General features: G+C 42.3%; 1 protein-coding gene and 1 pseudogene across 1 annotated transcript in view; one reads left to right on the forward strand and one right to left on the reverse strand.

The window, feature by feature from the left end:
• The window catches only part of BAZ1A (bromodomain adjacent to zinc finger domain 1A), an 83,631-nt gene that overhangs the window by 56,473 nt on the left and 3,348 nt on the right, over nucleotides 1-23,810 (forward strand). Inside the window, exons 18-25 of the mRNA XM_075532047.1 lie at nucleotides 12-599; nucleotides 1,449-1,612; nucleotides 2,092-2,246; nucleotides 4,192-4,340; nucleotides 18,105-18,352; nucleotides 18,439-18,659; nucleotides 21,412-21,881; nucleotides 22,738-22,880. Of these exons, the coding sequence (XP_075388162.1) occupies nucleotides 12-599; nucleotides 1,449-1,612; nucleotides 2,092-2,246; nucleotides 4,192-4,340; nucleotides 18,105-18,352; nucleotides 18,439-18,659; nucleotides 21,412-21,881; nucleotides 22,738-22,880 (2,138 nt within the window). The remainder of the gene's footprint in view (nucleotides 1-11; nucleotides 600-1,448; nucleotides 1,613-2,091; nucleotides 2,247-4,191; nucleotides 4,341-18,104; nucleotides 18,353-18,438; nucleotides 18,660-21,411; nucleotides 21,882-22,737; nucleotides 22,881-23,810) is intronic.
• LOC142425598 (elongation factor 1-beta pseudogene) lies at nucleotides 4,605-5,336 on the reverse strand (annotated as a pseudogene).

Raw genomic sequence — 23,810 nt, forward strand, 5'->3', positions numbered from 1 at the left:
TTCACTTGTAGGGAGAAGGGGACATAATGGATTTAAAGAATGTATCGGGCAAGGAGAGATCAACTGTGGAACGAGAGGGTCTCTTACCGCTGATGAGGAAGAAGCTTTGAGGCAGGAACACCAACGAAAAGAGAAAGAACTCTTTGAGAAAATTCAAAGTGCCATAGCCTGTACCAATATCTTTCCCTTGGGCCGTGACCGTATGTATAGGCGATATTGGATTTTCCCTTCTATTCCTGGATTGTTTATTGAAGAGGATTATTCTGGCCTCACGGAAGATATGCTTCTGCCTCGACCTTCATCATTTCAGAATAATGTACAGTCTCAAGAGCCTCAGGCATCCACTGAAACTGAAGCGTCTGAGCCCACCTCCAGCACTGACCTAGGTCCGTGCGACGAGTCGGGGCCCCTGCCAAAACCGGTGCGTAGGCCAAATCGATGGTGCTTTTACAGTACCTGTGAACAGCTGGACCAGCTCATCGAGGCCCTTAATTCGAGAGGACATAGAGAAAGTGCCTTAAAAGAAACTTTGTTGCAAGAGAAAAACAGAATCTGTGCACAGCTAGTTCATTTTTCTGAAGAGAAATTTCATTTTTCAGGTAAATTTCCACTGGAAATTGTTCTCTCTTTTTTCCTTTTCTTATTCTGTATAGTCTCTGGTCAGGAGTGGCACAAGTGATTAAGCTCTTGACTGCTCGCTAGAAGCTACTACTCAGAAGCAGAAGCCTAGCGGTCTGCTGCCCAAAGGGCCCCACCTCAAAGACCCTGTGGAGAGAAGATAGACTCTTCTTCACCTCCTGGTTCTTTGATTGGTAGACTCTGATAATCAATGAGGGGGTTCTCAGGAATGGTTGTGAGGGTCCAGGTGCCGGGGTCATGCAGAGACCACTGGTTTGAAAATGGGCTGCAAGGGCCGATCGGGTAGCAGCAGCTCCCGTTTGAGTACTGGCCCATTGGTAAGGATGCTGACGGCATTTAGAGGTACGTTTATATACTTCTAAATCAGATTCTCTAGAGAACTGCTTAAATTTAGGAGCTTGTCGTGATTTAGTTCTCCTCTGTAGATCATAGTTCTTGAATGTAATTTCTCATTTCCTAATCGCTATCTCTATTCTCGCCAACAACACCCCACCCAACCCAACCCACCTCACCCCCCACCTTCCTGGGCCCCTGCTTTTCTTTTTTTTTTTTCCTAGTTTTTTTCTACAACCCCTCGCCCCCACCCCTACCCCTGCTTTTCTTATATTTGAATGTTTTTATTTATAGCCATCATTTAAAAATGTTTAAAACTCGATATATCTGATTATAGAAAACTTTGATTGAGGCGGGAGCACTTGAGGATTTTAGAAAGTGCTTTTTGTATCCATTGTCTCAACATTATAGCAGTCATAGAGACTAATTATATTGTTTAATAAGAAAATCATAATAAAGTTTTTTTATTATTTCAGACAAGTTTCAAAATGATAGCAAACCCGTGTATAATCGGGGAAGATCTTCTAGTGCATGTGACCCTTCTCAGGTGTCTGCCGAAAGGCAGCTTGAATTGAGGCTTAGAGATTTCCTTTTGGACATTGAAGACAGAATCTACCAAGGAACATTAGGGGCAGTCAAGGTTTGTACCTCTTTGTTTACTTGGTCCAGGATTTTAGTTGTATTTGTTTATTGTATGATAAGACATGTACATCTTAAATAAGCATCAGGGATTGGTGTGTGTACTGAAAACTGCCCCTCGGCATCAGATGTTACAAGAGGGCAAACATCTTTTCAGATAAGCCGATCTGTAAGTGATTCCCGCTTCACCTGCGTGTCTGTGCCTGCCTTTGCCATCTCAGTGTTTGCAGATGCCAGAGAGCCAGTGTCAGAATTGTCTGTGACGATTCTTCATGCATTCTGAGTAAGGTTTCAGAGCCTTCATCTAGCAGTGATTTGAGTTCTATATTGGCCACTTAGTAACCTTATTTTTAGATTCTTTTTTGATTCTCAGTCTGCTCTAGACTACACATGAATTTTTCATAGTACATTGTACCTCATTCAACTTAGCAGCAACACGGGCCATTTTGGGGGGGTTAGTAAATGTGGCTTTCTTCACAGGTTGCAGATCGACATATCTGGAGATCGGCCCTAGAAAGCGGACGGTATGAGCTATTAAGTGAGGAAAACAAGGAAAACGGGATTATTAAGACTGTGCACGAAGATGTAGAAGAGATGGAAATTGATGAGCAAGCAAAGACCGTTGTAAAAGACAGGTACAGAAAGGGTTGTCTGCCCTGACCATGGCTGGCTTTTTTTCTGTCGTTGTCTTTTGCCACTTATTTTAAGTTTTTATAGAGTATAGTTTTTAATTAAAGCAAAGCATATTTCTTTATCCTCAAAATTTTTTTTTACACCTGTGATAAAGACCTCGGTATTTGTAAGCACTGTAAAAAGGGTGTGGGGGGCCGTGCCTGACCTCTGACTTTCCCAGGGAAGAGACTCAAACTCCACGTCAGCCCAAAGCTGCTTGCTGTGAGGCGAAGGTCAGGCATGCCTCCAGCCTTCTGTACCAGTTCTCCCACCAGCCAGCCATCCCATGGCACTCTGCTGTGCTGCCGGATTCAAAAGCAGTGTCATTGCAGGGGCCACACAGAGCTCATACACTGCTCACATTGAGGAAGTGTGTGAGGGAAGTTAACGAGTTACGCTGGACCTTGGCACGCTGCCTTTAAGTTCTGCTGCTGCTACCTCTGGTATCAGAGCTCTGTTTGCTGAATCAAGGCAGTTTCAAACATGGGGGTCTTGGGGCTTCAAAGGACTCACTTCTCTCTGGGTCTTCTTACTTCATAGCAGTGAGATTTCTCCCTCCCTACCTCCGAGATGGCTCCTTTTAGACTCAGCAGGATAGCAAACTTGACCAATCCCCAATTTTTCTTAATCATTTTATTGGGGTCTCATACAGCACTTATCATAATATACACACATACATTGTGTCAAGCACATTTGTCCATTCGTTGCCATCATCATTTTCAAAACAGTTTCTACTTGAACCCTTGGTGTCAGTTCCTCATCCCCCCCCCATGAACCCTTGATAACTTATAAATTGTTACTATTTTTTTTCATGTCTTACACTGACTAATGTCTCCCTTCATCCACTCCCCATTTTTTTACAATCATAATTAACCCTGTTAGCAATCACTCATAACTGAAGCTCTTTCCCAGGTCCATCGAGAAACAAAGGAATGCCCCAGTCTTCATGGTCTCACTTGGTGAGAGTTATAAAGCCTATGGCTAAAGGGGTAATATAAAGTCAGTCACCGCACCATACGCTGACTTTCTAAGCCTCAGGATCCTTTATTCTACTGTGTGGTAATGCAGCCCAAAACCCAACTCAATAGAATAATAATTTGTTAGGGTTTGTTGTTTGTTTGCTTTTTTAACTTGGTTTTTAAATTTTTTAAATTAATTTCAGAACAGTTTTATATATCCATTTTTCTTCTCAGTAGGAAAACTTACTGACATAATAGAATTTAAGTGAATGAGTTTGTACATTTTAATTTTTTTAATTATCTAATAGTTTTATTGGCATGTAATCGCATACAATTTCATAGTTGAGTCATGTTAAGAGTTGTGCAACCACTACAACAATTTCAGAGCATTTTCTTTTAAAAAAGAAAAACAATTTCCACATACCTTCAATTCAATAGTTCATTCATATCAAGAAGAGTTGTACAATCAATACCACAATCAATTTGGGTACATTTTTTTGTACTCGTTATTAGAATTTGCACTTTTAGATGATCGTTTTAGCTGGAGTCTAGAGATTTATTGCAGAAGTAGTCAATTTGGAAGCTAATGAACTAGGAGGGGTAGTCAAAGGGCCCTCCCCAGTAAAAGTGGAAGCAAGAGAAAATATAGCTAGCAGAGAGAGGCACTTCATTTAGACCCATCACAAGACCTCCCTCTTTAAACCCTTTCCCTCAAGTGTTGCCTCGTCTGCTTTCCTCCTCCATATATTTGCCCTCTGTCCTCCTGTGTGACTTTATTCACATTTCTTTTAGCTCTTAATTACCATATTTATCTTTTTTTCCTTATTAGCTTCTGAAAGCTCTTTAAGATTGAGGAAACTTTCTTATACAGACACGCTTGAATAAGTTGGCAGACATAAGTTTCACCTAACAATTAAATATCAGCAACTCTTTTTTGTTTTAATTACAGACTTCTGGGGATAAAAACAGAAACTCCAAGTACTGTGTCAACTAGTGCCAGCACACCCCAGTCGGTGAGCAGCGTGGTGCGTTTCCTGGCCACAGCACTCTTTCACATAGAGCAGGGCATTGAGAGGCGCTTTCTGAAAGCTCCGCTTGGTAAGTGTTCGTTAGTATTTCAAAATAGGACTGAAGCTTTACTGACGAGCGCAGAAAAACCCTTTGTCTTCCCGTGGGGCTTATGCAGACTAAGTTGAAATAACTTGAAGGTGTATTGTTTAAAAATGAGTTCTTGATATGATTTTTTTTAATTACACAAATACCATTTTAAAATTTTAGTCTAGCCTTTTTCTCTCAAAAAAATTTTAAAATCATTTTATTGGGGTTTTTTGTCCTTTAGTTATTTATTTAAGTGCAAACCATCCAGGAGGGAGTTTAGATCTTGTTGAAAGCAGCCACATCCATGGACTGCACATAGTCTTCAAAAGCAGTTATCTGTTCTTCCAGCGTATCTGTACCAACTTTGTCATCTTCAACTACACACTGTATTTGAAGTTTTTAATTCCATACCCCACCGGAACGAGCTTGGATGAACCCCAGCCCAAGCCGTCTGCTTGAATGCTTCTGACGCACTCTTCCAGTTTCGCCATATCGGTCTCATCGTCCCACGGTTTCACATCGAGTAAGATGGAGGACTTGGCAACAAGTGCAGGTTTCTCGGCTCTCTGTGACTCACACTGTGCAAGGCTTTCTTCTCTTAGCCTCTTTGCTTCTTCACTTTCCTCCTCCTCATCAGATCCAAAGAGATCGATGTCGTCGTCATCCTTACTGTCTGCAGCACCACTCCCGGTGGCGTCTTCCACATCAGTAGGGCCGCACTTGCCCACAGCTTTCTTGACTCCTGGCAAACTGGCCTTTTCCTTTTCGTACGCCTTGATATGATTATACCAACGTAAGGCATGATACAAGTCAGCGGGCGGCGGGCCGGAGATTGCTTCAAACACTGCCACATCTGCTTGCGATGGCACATACCCCTCGATGTAGCTCTTGTCGGCCAGGTAGTCATTGAGCACCTGAAGGCCGGCAGGGCTCTTCAAGTCTCCGAAACCCATGGCGCCGGCTGGACCAGGTGGGCGGCAGCGGAGGGAAAGGCAGAACGCGCTCTCATTTCTCCAAGTAAAATCTGGAGCTGTGAATTAAATAACAAATGATCCGCGGGTTTGGTATTTTTTTTGTGTGTTGTGTGCACGCCGCATATGGCAATAACTTATTAAAAGGCTCACTTCATATTAAATCTGTACTTAGGTTCCCGAAGACCAGGGAACCGCCACTAGAGGTGCCGGATATGACCGAACACTCCGATTTTTCTTATTGGGGATTCTTTTTTTTTTTTTTAACATTTTATTAGGGGCTCATACAACTCTTATCACAATCCACACATATACATACATCAATTGTATAAAGCACATCTGTACATTCTTTGCCCTAATCATTTTCTTTTTTTTCCTTACATTTTATTAGGGCCTCATACAACTCTTACCACAATCCATACATATACATACATCAATTGTATAAAGCACTTCCGTTAACCTATAAATATAGACACATAGATCTATTTCCCCATCCTCATATATATGTTTGCATGTACATGTCTTTGTATAGACCTCCATAAATGCCCCTTGACTCCCAGCTCCTTCCTCCATCTCCCTTGACTTTCCTCCTGCCCCAATATCATGCTGTGTCCCCACCTGGGCTACACCTATACCTCTTCTCTACGCAACCTTACCCTTGATCGTTCCCCACCAGGCCTGCCACTCCCCCCTCACTACCATTTTGGGTCCCATGTTGTTCCCTTGTCCCTGTGTTTGTTAACACCACTTCCTTACCCCCCCTACCCCCCCATCCCAAGTCCCCCCGGAACTGTCGGTCCCGTTGTTTTTCCTCCAGATAGTTCATCCAGCCTGTCCTATTCAGACAGACCTGTGGAGACATTAACATGCACGAAAACAAGACAGAGGAAAACAAAGCAACAGTATACAACCAGACAGCAAAACAAAAACAAACCACTGACAAAGAACAAAACACTTCATGAAAGAAAAGCTTGTATTTGAACTATCTGGAGGAAAAACAATGGGATCGACAGTTCCGGGGGGACTTGGGGGTAAGGGTGGGGGGGTAAGGAAGTGGTGTTAACAAACACAGGGACAAGGGAACAACATGGGACCCAAAATGGTAGAGAGGGGGGAGTGGCAGGTCTTATTGGGGGTTCTTACAGCTCTGATCACAATCCATACACACATCCATTGTGTCAAGCACATTTGTACATTCGTTGCCATCATTTTCAAACATTTTCTTTCCACTTGAACCCTTGGTGTCGGCTCCTCTTTTTTCCTTCCCTCTCCCACCCTGGTGACCCCTTAATAAATTATAAATTATTATTTTCATATCTTACACCATCTGCTGTCTCCCATAACGCATGTTTCTGTTGTTTGTTCCCTGGGGGTAGGGGGTAGGGCGGGTGTTATATGTTGTTCATTGTGATTGGTTTCCCCTTTCTCTCCCCACCTTCCCCTGCCCTCATGGTTTCACTACTCCCATTATTGTTCCTGAGGGGCTCATCTGTCCTGGGTTCCCTGTGTTTCCAGCTCTGATCTGTACCAGTGTGCATGCTCTGGTCTACCCGGATTTGTATGGTAGAGCTGAGGTCATAATAGAAAGCGTTAAAGAGCTAGAGGAATGTTGTGTTTTGTCAGTGAAGACAAACTTGGCTAACTCGTCCCTTCCTTGTGACCCTTCTGTGAGGGGATGTCCAGTTGTCTACAAATGGGCTTCGGGTCTCCTCCGACCCACCTCGTTCACACCGATATGATTATTTGTTTTTTGGTCTTCTGATGCCTGATACCTGATCCTATTGACACCTCATGATCGCACAGGCTGGTGTGTTTCTTCCATGTTGGCTTTGTTGCTTTCCTGCTACATGGCCACTCTCAAGCACTTTTTATGTTCAACCTCTTTCTAAACATTTTTTGTTTTGTTTTTAGCTGGATATGCCCATAGCTCATTCAATGAATGCTCACTGAGTATGCATTCAGTGATTCCTTGTGTTTTAAGAACAATTCCAATGTTTTAACATTTTTTTTAACAATTTATTGGGGCTGATACAATTCTTTTCACAGTTCATACATATACATACATCAATTGTATAAAGCACATCTGTACAGTCTTTGCCCTAATCATTTTTTTTCTCTTTTCTTCTTTTACATTTTATTAGGGACTCATACAACTCTTACCACAATCCATACATATACATACATCAATTGTATAAAGCACATCCATACATTCCCTGCCCCAATCATTCTCAAGGCATTTGCTCTCCACTTAAGCCCCTTGCATCAGGTCCTCTTTTTTTTCCCCCCTCCCTCCCCATTCCCCCCTCCCTCATATGCCCTTGGTAATTTATACATCGTTATTTTGTCATATCTTGCCCTATCCGGAGTCTCCCTTCCCCCCTTCTCTGCTGTCCCTCTCCCAGGGAAGAGGTCACATGTGGATCCTTATAATCAGTTCCCCCTTTCCAACCCACTCACCCTCCACTCTCCCAGCATCGTCCCTCACACCCTTGGTCCTGAAGGTATCATCCACCCTGGATTCCCTGTACCTCCAACCCTCATATGTACCAGTGTACAGCCTCTGTCCTATCCAGCCCTGCAAGGTAGAATTCGGATCATGGTAGTTGGGGGGAGGAAGCATCCAGGATCTGGGGGAAAGCTGTGTTCTTCATCGATACTACCTCACACCCTAATTAACCCATCTCCTCTCCTAAACCCCTCTATGAGGGGATCTCCATTGGCCGACACTTGGGCCTTGGGTCTCCACTCTGCACTTCCCCCTTCATTTGATATGATATATATATACATATATACACATACATATATACATATACATATATATACACATACATACACACACTTATATCTCTTTTTTTTTTTTTGCATGATGCCTTATACCTGGTCCCTTGGGCACCTCGTGATTGCACTGGCCGGTGTGCTTCTTCCATGTGGGCTTATTTGCTTCTGAGCTAGATGGCCGCTTGTTCACCTTCAAGCCTTTAAGACCCCAGACACTATCTCTTTTGATAGCCAGGCACCATCAGCTTTCTTCACCACATTTGCTTATGCACCCATTTGTCTTCAGCGATCCTATCATGGAGGTGTGCAGTCAATGATATGATTTTTTGTTCTTTGATGCCTGGTAACTGATCCCTTTGGGACCACTCGATCACACAGGCTGGTGTGTTCTTCCATGTGGACTTTGTTGCTTCTGAGCTAGATGGCCGCTTGTTTATCTTCAAGCCTTTAAGACCCCAGTCACTATCTCTTTTGATAGCCGGGCACCATCAGCTTTCTTCACCACATTTACTTGTTCACCCACTTTGGCTCCAGCCGTTGTGTCGGGAGAGTGAGCATCGTAGAGTTCCAATTTAATAAAAGAAGGTATTCATGCATTGAGGGAGTGTTTGAGTAGAGGCCCAAGGTCCTTCTGCCACCTTAATACTTGACCTATAAATATAGACACATAGATCTATTTCCCCATCCTCCTATATGTATTTGCATGTACATGTCTTTGTCTAGACCTCCATGAATGCCCTTTGACTCCTAGCTCTTTCCTCCATCTCCCTTGACTTTCCTCCTGCCCTACTACCATGCTTCATCGCCACCTGGGCTAGAGTATACCTCTTCTCTAAGCAACCTTACCCCTGATCATTTCCCACTAGGCCTGCCACTCCCCCTTCTCTACCATTTGGGGTCCCATGTTTTTCCCTTGTCCCTGGGTTTGTTAACACCACTTCCTTACCCCCCCTACCCCCCCACCCCAAGTCCCCCGGAACTGTCGGTCCCGTTGTTTTTCCTCCAGATAGTTCATCAAACCTGTCCTATTCAGACAGACCTGTGGAGTCACTAACATGCACGAAAACTAGACAGAGGAAAACAAAGCAACAGTATACAACCAGACAACAAAACAACAAAAACAAACCACTGACAAAGAACAGAACAAAACAGTTCACAAGAGAAAAGCTTGTAGTTAGTTCAGGGATCGTTTGCTGGCCCTTAGGAGCGTTTTCCAGTCCAGTCTGTTGGGGCACCACGCCCTGGCCCCAAAGTCCACTTTCAGCATTCCCTGGGGACCTTGCCACTCCATTCCCTTGCTGTTCCGCTGCACTCCCCCAGTGATTTGCCTCGGTGTGGTGGGATTCCTTGTGTTTAAGAACAATTCCAATGTTTTAACATTTTCTATCCCTTCTGTAAAACTTTACCTAAAAGAAAAGTTAACAAAACTGACTGGCCAAACTTTAAATAATAAAATAGTATGCATATTTCTCCTATTAGCTAAGAAGAGCTCTAAGAAGCAACGTCAATGCCCCAGTAGGAGTATAGTTTGATGACATGGATCGCTAATTGGAGCACTGTCTGAGGTTGTCACTCCCTGTGGTGTCCAGTTTGACCCACAGCCTTCTGCGTGCAGTCAGAAGTGTTTCCAAGGCCGTCACCTTTCAGAAGCAGGTCACTTACCCGCTGGTCAAAGGCACATCTGCTTGTCTTTCAGCTAGCATTTGACTGTTCCACTGTTTGGCTACCCAGAGACTCCAAGCGCTGTTTGTTTTTGTTACTGTGTGCTGTCGAGTTGATTCCAACTCAGAGAACTGTCCCCTAGGGTTTGAAATCCCGTGAGAGCAGACCCCTTGACCTTCCACTAAGCAGCCAAGCGCTCAGTCAGTAGTGCCACCTGTGAAAGGGGTGCCGATAGGGAAGGGCTGGAAATTCTAGTGTCTGGATAGTGGTAACCAGACATAACAATGTTTGAAACCATCTCCTGGGACTCGTTAGGAAAAGTTGAATTAACTGTGCTTCATTAAAGAGTTATGTGGTTAGTGCCTTGTTGAGTAAGAACATAGTTTTCATAAATTGATTATGCTCTTAAGAGCAATTTAGTAGTCTTATTAACATATTTGTAAATTGATACTTATATTTTAAAATGTGTGATCATTAGCAAGTTACTTACTGGTTTAAGCCTATTGTATTTTTATTGACAATTTCTACTATGAGCTTAATAACTCTTTTCGCATTGAAAAGTACCAATTGTGAGGGAGAACGTATATAATATCAAGCTCACAAAACTATTTTTAAAATTAGTATTTCCTATCTCATTCTTTTATTACCCCACCTTAAGCTTCTAAGTATCTTCTTTGTCCAAATCAAATTAAGTATACAAGGGTTCCCTCTGTATTATTTTTTATAATTGTTATATTAATCTACAGTTCTCATTTAAATTAAGGTTAAAAGCTTATTTTTAAATTATGCAGTTTTTTAAAATGTGAAATATTGTTTTTACTTATTAGCCCTAAGGTCCCAAGAGGGTAAAAGAAAACACAATTCCACTAGTTTTCCCAGTTCTAGAATTTCAGTCAAAGTTGTTTGTAAGGTCAAGAGAAAAAAATCAAATTGATTGTTTACTGCATATGTGTTTTGTTTCTGCCCTTTATTAAATATGTTTTTAAAGGGGAAAAAATAACACTGGTTGATGTTTTAGCTTGTGTCTACCTGGTTTTTGAAAACTGAGAGACACACTATTCTCTATGGTAGTTTGCATACAGCAATGTTAAACAAGATTCATTTCCCATTGAGTGATAGCAAAGAAACCACTTTAATTTGGGATTTCAACAAATAGTAGAATAAGAAAAGTTCACATGCCCTCAATTAAATTGGTAAACATTGGTTCTTTGTAATATGGCTTCCTGACTACCATTTTAAGAAGCTAATACAGCTGCAGTTTTTAAACCTTTGACCAGTTTGTTTTGAGTGGCTCAGCAAGAGATAGTGGTATCTCTGAAGTTTCCAGGTAGGCCAAGTCTTTGGAGTAAAGTAATCAAAAGTAACTTTGAGAGAGATGGGAAGGATCAACTTTTGTGAAGGTGAAATAGCTTACATTTCAAATAGCACATTAACTCTTGTGAGGTATTTTCCTGGCTTCAGAGATTATTTCAATTTCTGGAAGTATCAATAAAGAAATTCTCATTACTTTCCACTTTTCCTAGCATGTCCCTTTTTCAGTTATTCATCATTGATAAACTAGGTTGGTTGGTTGGTTGGTTTTTAATTTGAGGGAGATAATGTGCCTCAGTTGAGGTAAAATAGATGAGAATTCTTTGGGTTATCATTTGGTCATTTATAAAGACATGCTTATGGTTAGACCCTTAAGCTCAAACTAACTTTATCAATTTGAAATTAGGTAACAAAGAAATTAATAAAGATCAGAGGGGAGATAGAAAAAAAAAGGACAAGAAAAAGAGAGAGGAAGATCAATCTAGTATGAGAGATGGTAAAGTTTTAACTTTTTAAAGAAATTTCTTTTGTCTTTTTAAAGAATTAAGATTTTATATTCTGTATCTCTGAGTGCTGACTTGAATATATAGAGATTTTCGAGGCGAACCTTGGATTTGAACTTTGGAAGGGAATGGAGTTGAGGACAAGCTTACAAAACACTAGGAGCTTCCTAAAGTGTTCCTTTCGGCCTTTCACACCTCAGCGAATCAAATCGCCTGAAACCAGAGTGTAAAAAATTGATGACGCTAATGAAGATTGGTAGTCTTAGCTGTAAATAAAAAGAATGAACAGCTAACAAATGCTTTTACTTATTATCACCGATAAAATCTTTTTGTTGTTTTTATAGCCTAGGCAAACCTACAGGGCAGGGCTTTTCTATGCTTTGTGCCTTAGAGAAACCTTCCTGCTGTGACCACATGCTTTGCTGCATAGAGGCAATAAGCTTTAGGAAGTCTCCCAGTGTGGGCTGTAACTAGTCTCTCGAGGCACTTATCTCTGTCTCACAGATGAATGTGTGCTGAGAAATGTGTAAGAGAAAGAAGAGGTAAGGTTTAAGGTTAACATTTACCAAAAAGATACAGTCAGTTGTATGGATTGTTTTTATCCTTATTCAAATGCCATGTGAAAATGGATAAATATGGGCATCTGTTGTGGACTCTCTTAGGATTTTTCAATGTTACTGAGTTGGATCCAACTGATAGCAATTCCGTGTACAGCACAACAACACACTGCCCGGTGGGGAGCCGTCCTCGCTGCTGCTACATCTGCGCCCACTGTTGCGCCAGTCCATCCATCTCATCAGGTCCCCTTCCTCGTTTTCACTGGCTCAGGATGTCGTTTTCCAGGGACTGATTTCCTGATAGCATGTCCAAAGTGTTAGGTGAAGCCTCTGTCCCCCATTCTACAGAGCATTCTGACACTACCTTCTCTAAAATAAATTGGCTTGTTTCTATGGCAGTCTGTGGTATTTTCAGTATTTTTCACTAATGCTGCAATTAAGTGCATCAGTTTTTCTCTCCAAGTTTCACACAAAGAGGCAGCTTATTTGTTTAAAAAAAATACCCTGCCTTGGGTTGGACACATTTAGTCCTCAAAATGACATATTTGCTCTGTAACACTTTAAATAGGTCTTGTGTAGCAAATGTGCCTGATGCAGTGATGCAGTGAGTGTTGTACAGGATACAACCTGTTGCAAACCGTTCCTCGTTTTACACAGTTTATTTCTTCCTTGTTCTGTTCAAATGGCTGCTGCTTGGTCTGTGTCCAGGTTGCACATAATGACATGTTCTAGAATTCCCTTTCTTCTTAATGTGATCCAGAGTTTGTTGTGTTCCAGTTGTTAATGACACTGCTTTATGATTTCTGTGAGGTTGCTTTTCTTTGGAGTGGGTCCAGGAAGGCCCACTTCCAGTCGGTTGGCCAGGTAGCTGTCTCTTACATTTCTTGGTTTACCCAGGGAGTGCTTCCAGCCCTGCATCGGTTCATTGAAACAGTTCCATTAGTGGTCCGTCACTTCCTGGAGCCTTGTCGCTCACTGTTTTCACGCAGTTGGAACGTCTTCCTGTAGCACCATTGGCTTTGGATCATTTGACATCCTCTTGGACTGGTTGGACGTCAACCAGTTCTTCATCGTACAGTGCTGACTGTACTGCCCTCTTTCGATGCTTCCGGCATCACTCATTATTTTACTCATAGAATCCTTCAGTATTGCAACTTGAGACCTGCCTTATTTTTTTCTTCAGTTCCCGGGTACTTGCACATTTCGTTACAACATTTCATCTTGTGGGGCTACCCTTGGAGATTTTCTGTTGCGCTTGCCTTAGCTACTCTGCAGTTCAGAGCCAGTTTCTGAGTCTCCTCTTGATATTCACTTGAGTGTTCTCTCTTTCTTGAAGTGTAATGACCGTTTCCCTATCTGTGTTTGAGGCATGTTGATGCCATCACGGCTCCTCTGATCATTGGTGCATGAGGCATCGACTGTCTTGGCATGGTCTCTAGATTCAGGTGGGGTGTGCTACAGGTTATAGTTTGGCTGTTGTAGAGGTGTTGTAATTTTTCTTCAGCTCCAGCGTGAACTTGCATGTGAGTGACTGGTCTGTACAAAAATCCAGCCCAAGCCTTGTTTTGACTGAAGATGCGTCCTAGTGTATCGTCACCTTTTATACTGTTCAAAAAGGTATTCACAAAGAAGAAGTCATTGTCCTTTGATTGTCTCCAGCTTTGTTCCCATTACCAAGGCCCTATCTTTCTGTCACTAATCTTTGCTCTGTTTCCATCCAAGTTTCATATTCAAATCACAAGGAATTACCAGTGCATCTTTTGCAAAAATCATTTTATTGGTGGTCCATACAGCTCTTATAACATTCAATTGTATCGAGGATATTTGTGCATATGTTGCCATCAACATTTTCTAAATATTTACTTTCTATTTGAGCTCTTGGCATAAGATCCTCTTTTGTCCTTTCTCCCTGCCCTCCCACCTGTGATAAATTATAAAATTTTATTGTTTTCATATCTTACATCGACTGCTGTCTCCCTTCACCCACGTTTCTGTTGTTCATCATCTGGGTGCGGGGCGAGGGGTATGCCTCAATCATGTGATTGGTTCCCCCAGCAGTACATCTTGCTTGCATGTTTGATCAGCCTCAGGCTGAAGAAGTGGGTAGAATTCTTCCCTCATCACCAGTTTTAGTGGTTGGTGCTTACATTTGAGTAGTAGTATTGACTGGTCTTTCTTGTAGGCATATAGATAAATTATCCTATCACAAATAGCATTGGCTTGAAGACAGATTTTGAAATGTTCTTTCTGATTAATATGATGCCATCCCTACCTCTTAAATTTCCCGGCACAGTAAACCACTATCAGGTTCAAACTGGGCCAACACCAGTCCATTTCCGCTCACTAATGCCTAGGGTATGGATCTTCATGTGTGATGTCATTTCACTTTCTGGGGATTCCAGTTTTCCCAGATTCATATTTCGTGCACTCCATGTCCTGATTTTTAGTAGTGGTTGCAGCTGTTTCTTTTCATCCTGAGCCGTGCCCTGGCAACAAATGAAGGTCCCAAAAGCTTTACTCCATCCTCTTTAGGATTGGCTGTGCTTTGATGGAGGCATTTTCCCCAGTCACATGGTGAGTGCCTTCCACCCGGCCCTCAGTGTAAGTTCTCAGCACCTGGCTGACAGGAACATGGAGCACTCCCACAGCCTTCCAGTGTGGACCATTCAAATGCTTCCAGAGCTCATCATCCGCCCTTTCCTTCCAGGCCACATTGACCTTCGCACCCATATTTCTTGACATAACCAACAAGAAGACACTGTGGCTGGTCCAGAAAGATTCTTTTGTGACCTTTGAACTGTCAGTTCTTGTTGCTTCCTCCATTTGGCTATCCCACAACTTTTTATGAAGTTTTATATGGAATAATCTACAAAAGAGAAAAGAGCCCAGAAGAGGTGTGGGGGAGAAGGCGACCTTTCAGGAAGTGTAATGAGTTGTGTAATGTAAAGATAATTATCTGAATGTAAGCCCCATCTGATCCCTAGTAAAAAGGGATTAAAACTAAAGCTAAGTAGGCAGCACAAATTAAGAGGGTAGAAATATATCACATGCATCTCAGTGGGCTATATTCTCCAATGAAAAGTTAAAGCTTGTCACATGAGTTTAAATATAAAAGTCAGCAATATATTGTCCAGAAAAGTCTGACCTGTGAGTTAATAAACAAACAAACAAACAAAGCCCACTGCCAGTGCGTCAGTCCTGACTCCTGGAAACCTCGAGGACAGGGCAGAGCCAACCCTGTGCGTTTCTGAGACGGTCACTCTTCCCTCTTCTTTCTCCTGAGGACGTGGCTGGTGGTTTCGAACAGCTGACCTTGCGGTTAGCAGCTCACTATATACCACCAAGGCTTCTGTGCACCCTTTAAAAGCAGGATATAAAAAGAAAAAGTTGATTTTTTTTTTAATGAAAAAATAATGTCTGTTTCTCTTCAACTTTGTTGGCAGCCATTTTATTCATTTTCCAAATTCATTCTGGAAATACTTAGTAACTTCATATTCGGTGTCCTATTCTAATCACTGAGTTCTTCCCATGAACATGCCGGTTCTCACATGAGACATGTGAGTTTTGACCATTCATGTTCCTCAGAACTTGGATCTATGAAAATTTTTCCCGAAATTTCAAAAATTTGCCCTTGTTTTTGCCATTCACTCAGGATCATTTTGGTGGCCTGCTTTAATATTTTAGGCCGTGGTTTGTGGGGTTTTTTGGTTTCGTTTTTCTTTCTTTCAGGTTTTAAATATATCCAGGACCCTGCTTGTAGTTATAGACTTTTAAGGTAACCCCTTACCCTAATACCAAGGTGTAGAAGGGCAGTTTTCCTCACTGACCCCATCTCTTTGCCTGGTACCTATATCCACTCTGATAATCGAGGTGCCGTAGTCTTTTGGAATCCCACCACCTTGGACAGCCCTCACCTTGGATCTCTTGTCTTAGGGCTTTAAAGCATGGTGTGCATATCACCCTCTGGCTGCGTTATACATTTTTTAAAGGACAGTGGAATTGGCTTTTTCCATCTCTTCTATAAAGTGCTATGCATGGGGAACAATATTATGCAGTAATAAAGGTAACAAACATCTATAGGACATGTACTTTATCTCAACCATCAACGGTGGATAATTTCCACATAGTACTATTGAGGAACCTGCGGCACAGAAAACTGGTAATTTGCCCAGGCTCTCGTAGAGGAGCCAGTACCTACCTTAGGACAGATTGAATTCACAGACCATACACATTTTATTAAACATCATTCTTGTCCCTTCTGTAGGATATCATCCCACATAAGGTTTTATGAGAGTACTGGGACATCTAAGAGAAGGGGGAAACAAGAATTGATAGTTCAGATATCATAAAGAAAACTTCTGAGTAAGGCTTAGCATGTTCTTGATGGCTATGGTTGCATAGAATGGAAGAAGTTTTGTTTGAAAATAATAGAAAATATGGCATGATCGAATCAGACTATGTATGGAATCTTAAATACCTTGTAGAATTCTGACATGTTGTGGCTGGCATTTCAAATGTTTTAGAAAAACAAAATGATCCCTATTGTTGAAATTTAATAAAAGATAAAAATCCTCATACATATGTAAAATGATGGACTAGATTGATGACATGTGGTAAAGTGATTCAATAAATTTTTTAGCTCAGGAAATTAAAAACGTCAAAGTCCCTGTGGCCAATTCCGACTCGTGGTGACCCAGTAGGGCAGACTAGAACGGCCTCTGTGCTCCCACGGCTGCAAGTCATTACAGGGAAAGCCCGTCTTCAGCCCTTGGAGGGGCTGGTGATTTCCAACCACTCGCTTTGTGGTTAGCAGCCCAATTCCATGACACTCTTCTCCACGAGGGCTCCTGAAGACAGCTCAAACTGTCCCCATCGGGTCCCAAGGCTGTCAATCTTCACAGGATGCGAAACGTGGTCTTCCCCATGGCGGAGCTCCCATGGTACTCCCTATGCCAGCAGGCTGCTTAGCTCAGCAGGCAAGCAGTGGTAATGACAGGCTTCACATCTTCCCATGTAAACACTAGGACTGGAAATTCTTTGGGGGGGGGGTGGGATATAATATTTAGCCATCTCAATTTTAAAATATCTTTAGACCTACAAGATAATGGGTTGTTTTGGATGATGATCCTAATGATAGGTGCTCTCTAGTAAGCTCCTGACTCAGAGAGACCCTCTGGACAAGGGAATAAAACATTCCCTCCCCCCCCCCCCCCCGCCATCCTCCCAAGAGCTCTCGTGTTTAAGCCCATCCTTGCAGCCACTGTGGTGGTCCATCTTTGAGGGCCTTTCTCTCTTTCACTGCCTCTGCCCTTTATCAAGCAGGACATCCTCCAGAGACTGGACCCTCTTGGTCACATGCACAAAGAAGGCACATTCTGCCTGTGCTGCTCACAGTGCTGATGGCTTTTACACATGCCTGTAGTAACATGTTTATTGAGCTATAAGCTCATGTATCATGAAATTTATTCTTTCAAAATATGCAATTCAGTGTCTTTCCGTGCCTTTGCAGTCATGCAGTCACCGCCGCAGTTGGTGTCCTATCAGAGCATTTTCATAACCTCCCCCAAATAGCCTAGAAGGTTACTGCTATTAAGTTAGAGAACTCCATCTTGTCTGAAAATGAGGACGTAGCATTCTTGGTTCACATGAATAATGCTGACTTGTAACCACACTTGACCAGTTTTCTATATCAGATCAAGATTTCATGCAAAGACTAAATTCAGAACACATTGCCCAAGTTAATTTTCACTTTTAACTGTTGCAATCCCCACGCATTTGATTTATAGATTTAAGTAACTCCTTATGTCATAAACTAAATGTAGCTCAGCAAATACTTTGACGCGAAGTTATTTTCAGTATCAGCACAATCTTTTTAAGTATTAGAGAGACTGTTAAATTTTAACTGTTTAAACTACTAAGAAAACAGTGCCAAGAGGTATCTAGGGTTTTCCCCAAAACTAATCATTTTCTTTTTCATTTAAGATGCCAGTGACAGTGGACGTTCTTATAAAACAGTCCTGGACCGTTGGAGAGAGTCTCTCCTTTCTTCTGCTAGTCTCTCCCAAGTCTTTCTTCACCTTTCCACCTTGGATCGTAGTGTCCTGTGGTCTAAATCCATACTGAACGCTCGCTGCAAGATATGCCGGAAAAAGGGCGATGCAGAAAGCATGGTGCTTTGTGATGGCTGTGATCGGGGTCACCACACTTACTGCGTTCGACCTAAGCTCAAGGTGCTTTTTCTTCTAATGCTCAGATTAAAGTGGAGACATTGCCGTTCTAAGTGCTCGGTGATTAATGATGGCTTGTCATCTGACAGGCGGTCCCGGAAGGAGATTGGTTTTGTCCCGAATGCCGGCCAAAGCAGCGTTCTAGGCGACTCTCCTCTAGACAGAGACCATCCTTGGAAAGTGATGAAGAAATGGAAGACCATCTGGAAGATGAGGATGAAGGTGATGAGGATGATGACGAGAGTCAAAGTGAGGAAGAAGACTATGGGGAAGAAGATGAAGATGACTATCAAGAAGAGGAGGAAGTGAGGTAAGTCTGAATATGCAATAAAATTAGACACTAAATCTTAACTAGACAATCTCTTAGTACAAATGGGATGGTTAGAATCCATAATGAAATAGAATGTTGTCAAGGGGGTCTCATGCCTATGTGTAAGCTTAGCCGTGTAACAGAATCTAGTCTGAGTTTGTGTTTGGACAGAAATGCCAACTTAGACCAACAACAAAGCTTATTTGAGTCCTAAACAGCAAATATACAGTATAGAATATAGTCACAAGATAAAGACGAGCTCATCTCCGCCCCAGTGCCTCCTTTCCTTTATTAAAGAGGTGACGTTGGCCACTAGAGCGAGACCGTGCAGCAGAAGGCAGCACACTGTATGCTCACCCTCTACATCATCCTGAAACAACCTCCACACCACATAACCACGTCTTCGGCAACATAGCAAGTTAGGTTAACCAGGCCTTATGCGCATTTCTGCTGTGGCCACATTAGTCTCTCTCTCTCTTTGTGCCTTTATTTCAGTGATGAGACTTTTTCTTTTTAATCATTTTATTGGGGGCTCATACAACTCATCACAATCCATACACACATCCATTGTGTCAAGCACATTTGTGGCCATCATCATTCTCAAAACGTTTGCTTTCTACTTGAGCCCTTGGTATCAGCTCCTCATTTTTCCCCCTCCTTCCCTGCTCCCCCTCCCTCATGAACCCTTGATAATTTATAAATTATTATTATTTTGTCATGTCTTACACTGTCCGAGGTCTCCCATCACCCACTTTTCTGTTGTCCGACCCCCAGGGAGGAGGTTATATGTAGATCCTTGTAATCAGGTCCCCCTTTCTACCCATCCCTCCCTCCACCCTCCTGGTATCGCCACTCTCACCGCTGGTCCTGAAGGGATCATCTGTCCTGGATTCCCTGTTTCCAGTTACTATCTGTACCGGTGTATATCCTCTGATCTAGCCAGATTTGTAAGGTAGAATTGTGATCATGACTGAGGGAGAGGGGGGAAAGCATTTAGGAACTAGAGGAAAGTTTTAAGTTTCATCATTGCTACACTGCACCCTGACTGGTTCATCTCCTCTCCGCGACCCTTCTGTAAGGGGATGTCTAGTTATCCACAGATGGGTCTTGGGTCCCCATTCTGCTCTCCCCCTCATTCACAATGATTTGATTTTTTTTCTTCTTTGATGCCTGACAATTGGTCCCTTCGACACCTCGTGATCAATCACACACGCTGGTGTGCTTCTTCTACGTGGACTTTGTTGTTTCTGAGCTAGATGGCCGCTTGTTTACCTTCCAGCCTTTAAGACCCCAGATGCTATCTCTTGATAGCTGGGATCCATCAGCTTTCTTCACCACACTTGCTTATGCACCCAGTTTGTCTTCAGCGAGCATGTCAGGAAGATGAGCATCATGGAATGCCAATTTAATAAAACAAAGTGTTCTTGCATTGAGGGAGTACTTGAGTGGTAACCCAATGTCCATCTGCTGCCTGAATACTAAACCTAAAATATATGCACATAGATCTATTTCCCCATCCTCATATATAAATATATTTATATATGTACATGCCTTTATTTAGACCTCTTGGTTGCATTACCCTTGATGAAGCCCTACCAGGCCTCCTATACCCTCCTCACCACCGATTTTGGGTTACTTGTTGTTCCCTTGTCCCTGGGTTTGTTAACACCGCTTCCTTTTCCCGCACCTCCCCCTCTCCCATGTCCCCAGAACCATCGGTCTATTGTTTCCTCCTCCAGACTCTTCATCCAGCTGAGACTTTTTCATTTGTATCTACTCTTTTCTGACAGCAAACCTTCCCAAAGCCAATTACATGAGGACAGGTCACATTATATTCTTCATTCTTACCAACGCTTCCCTTTAAAAAATTTTTAAACATTTAACCCCATTCAGGTGAAACCAGGAAAGTGAATATCAAACAGGGGCATCTTAGAACAGTCAAGTACGACAGTTTGAAGAGAATGAAGAGTTTCCACCCAATATAATGCCAGCTGGCAATGGCTGTCTTCCCTGTAGCTGGTGAGGTCACTTTGGGGTTTTAGCATAAAGATAAAAACACATAGAGAACATTCTTGGCAATTTTCTAGGTAAACTAGAAGAATGTGCAGAGACAGATAAAAAGGAGGCTTACTGAAATTGTGTCATCCTTTTTGAAACCTAAAGGCCCTTGAGAGATTGAAGATAGATGTGTATTTTAAAGCAAGAGTCAGAGGTGACAAAGAGGCTCTTGGTTTGGGATTCGGAAACCATTGGTTCAAGACCTACTTCGGTGGCAACTGCTTGCCAAAACTGCTTTACCTCATTGTCAATGGTAGTAAAAGTGATCGACTTCTGCGATAGAAAGAGGCACGTTTTGGAAGCATTTGATGAGCAGGTCGCTGCCTTTTGTAGTTTTTCCTACGACTGGCTGTGTCCACCCGTCATTAGAGCTTTTCCAAAGGGTTTTATTATCGTTTATCATAATTTAATGCTTGGTTTTCATAAGTGTCCAGGAGTTGGCAAGAAAATGTTTACATTCTCTTTGTAATTAAAATAAATGTATAGAAGCATATTTATTTCCATTTCCATGAAAAATGATTGGCTCTCAGTGTAAATAATTGGATGCATATTTATTTACTTAGGTCTAAATAAAGTCTCGATCGCATAGAAAAGTAACTTTGTAGAACTCTGGATCTGTAGCAGAACGGAGGATAGAAATCATAATGTGTTCAGTATAGCTCTGTAAAATAATTATGTTTTCTAATATTTATAGCCCACCAAAACGAGGAAGACCACAAGTTAGACTGCCAATTAAAACAAGAGGGAGACTTAACTCTTCTTTCTCAAGCCGTGGGCAGCGGCATGATCCTGGGAGATACACGTCAAGGAGTCAGCAGAGTACACCCAAAACCATTGTTTCTCCTAGAAGAACCGGTAGAAGCTTACGAAAGATCAAATCTGCCCCCCCAACGGGAACTAAATCTTTAAGAATTGCCAGTCGTTCTACTCGCCAGAGTCATGGCTTGCTGCAAACAGATGTCTTTGTGGAACTACTTAGCCCTCGTAGAAAACGCCGAGGCAGGAAAAGTGCCAGTAATACACCTGAAAGTACTCCCAGTTTCCATAACTTCAGAGTCATTGCCACGAAGCCAAATGAACCAGCAAGATCTTTAAATAGAACTCCAAAACTTTCTCTCCAAGATAGTGAATCCAAGAGACGAGCAAGGAAAAGGCAATGTACAGGTACGAGGATGTCTAAGTTCAGTGATTGCTTCTTGCCCAGGAATAATTAATAATTTTTTAAAACGGAGACCCTTGGGATCCTTTAGTAAAGCCTGTCAGTAAGGTACACAGTTACGAGGGAAGCGTGTCCTATTCGCTGTCGCTCCTGTGTGGGGCCTTCATGGAAGGCAGGGATACCCAGGTCTGTCTCCCACACAGCCTCTGGGTAGGTTCGAACTGCTGACCTGTGGGTTCACAGCCGAGCGCCCAGTCGTTGCTCCACCCAGACTCCCTAATATTGATTGAAGGGGTGGCTATTTGGGTGGTAGAGGTAAGCTGTCGTATGAGCATTTCTACTTGTAGCGGGTTAATATCAGGAGAGTGTAAATGACATTCTGGTTTGGGTTGAGGCGGGTGGCCAGTTTTCAGCGCTCTCATTAGAACACATTGTCATTCTTTCAGTTTTCTTCCATCTTTGCTTCCCTCAAGATTTACATCTTCTTTCGTTGTCACTTAGTCACAGTGCATGACGTTATTTCCCAGGGTTCTCAGCGAACCCAATGAATTGTTTGTCTTTAGAGGCCAGGAAGAGGAAGTGTTATTTGTATGGGGTGATCTGGCTGGAGTCTCTGTGTGATTAGCAGAGTTCGCTGGTTCAAGTCCACCCAGAGACGACACCTCAGAAAGGGCCTGTTGCTCTGCTTCCTAAATGGAAGCCCCCGAGAGCCCCGTTCCACCGTGACACGCGTGGGCTCACCCTGAGTTGGGTATAAAGTATCTGTTTTCTGTTTGATTTGTATTTATATGCCCAATTCAGCTTGTGGTGATAAGATCCTTTGCTTTGTTTTTACGTAAACTCTTTTAATTATTGTCTCAGAATCATCTCCTATGATATTGAATCGAAGGAGTTCAGGTCGACAGGGAGGAGTTCATGAATTATCCGCTTTTGAACAGCTTGTTGTTGAATTGGTACGGCATGATGACAGCTGGCCTTTTTTGAAACTGGTTTCTAAAATTCAGGTAATAATATTAGACTTTATAAGGTACTTTTGTATGTAGGATCTGATTTTGCCCACACGGCAACTTTGAGGAAGCCAAAATAGCTTTTATCTACTGTCTTTTTATTCGCTGTTTTTCGGTTTGTTTGTTTGTTTGTTTGTTTTTTTAATCCACTTGAAAGATGGTTCCTGTATTTTAAAATATTAAAGTAGATAGCATAGTCATGTCCACAGTTTCTTCTAATCTTGTGATTAATTTTTATAAATGTATTCTGTGTAATGAATATGATAGAGTTAATTAAACTAAGTACCCAAAGTGATATTCATATTATGGAAAATAGTGGACCTCTAGAATCACCTGGAGGGCTTATTACACCACGCGTTGCCAGGCCCGTCTCCAGAGTGAGTGTCTCTTCTGTGAGGATACCAAACTACTTACCTTTCTGGAAAGTGCCCAGATGGTGCCCATGGCACTGGTGTGAAAAAAGGTAGTACTCTTAGATCAGTTCACTGTGGCCGCCTAACCTAGCTGAAGTTTGTGAAATCGTGCTGTGGGGATTTATACGTGTACGGCAGAAATAGAGCCTTGTGACGCGGTAGTAGAAATTATAGTAGTGTTACAGAAACGATTAATTGGAGCATTTGAGAGGAACGGAACAACAGGACTTGGAAAGTTTTGTTTTTGTGGAAGAACTATTTTCACTGCCCCTTTCCCACACATGGTGCCTTTTCCCAGAGTCCATGAGATGAAGTCTCGCCCTCTGAGGGGCATCCTTGCTTCCAAGGCCTGTAAATGGTAACACTCAGTCAAAGAACGACATTTGCCTAACAATAATGTCCAGAAGGCTTTATTTTCTGGACTTTTCTGGAAGGGGCAGGAGAGATGGGCACTTGGAAACAAAAACTAGGGTGTCAGTGGGAACAGTGCTGTTACAAACACCACAAAATGTCT

The sequence above is a fragment of the Tenrec ecaudatus genome, chromosome 14, assembly GCF_050624435.1.
Source record: "Tenrec ecaudatus isolate mTenEca1 chromosome 14, mTenEca1.hap1, whole genome shotgun sequence".
In the NCBI taxonomy this organism is placed as follows: Eukaryota; Metazoa; Chordata; class Mammalia; order Afrosoricida; family Tenrecidae; genus Tenrec; species Tenrec ecaudatus.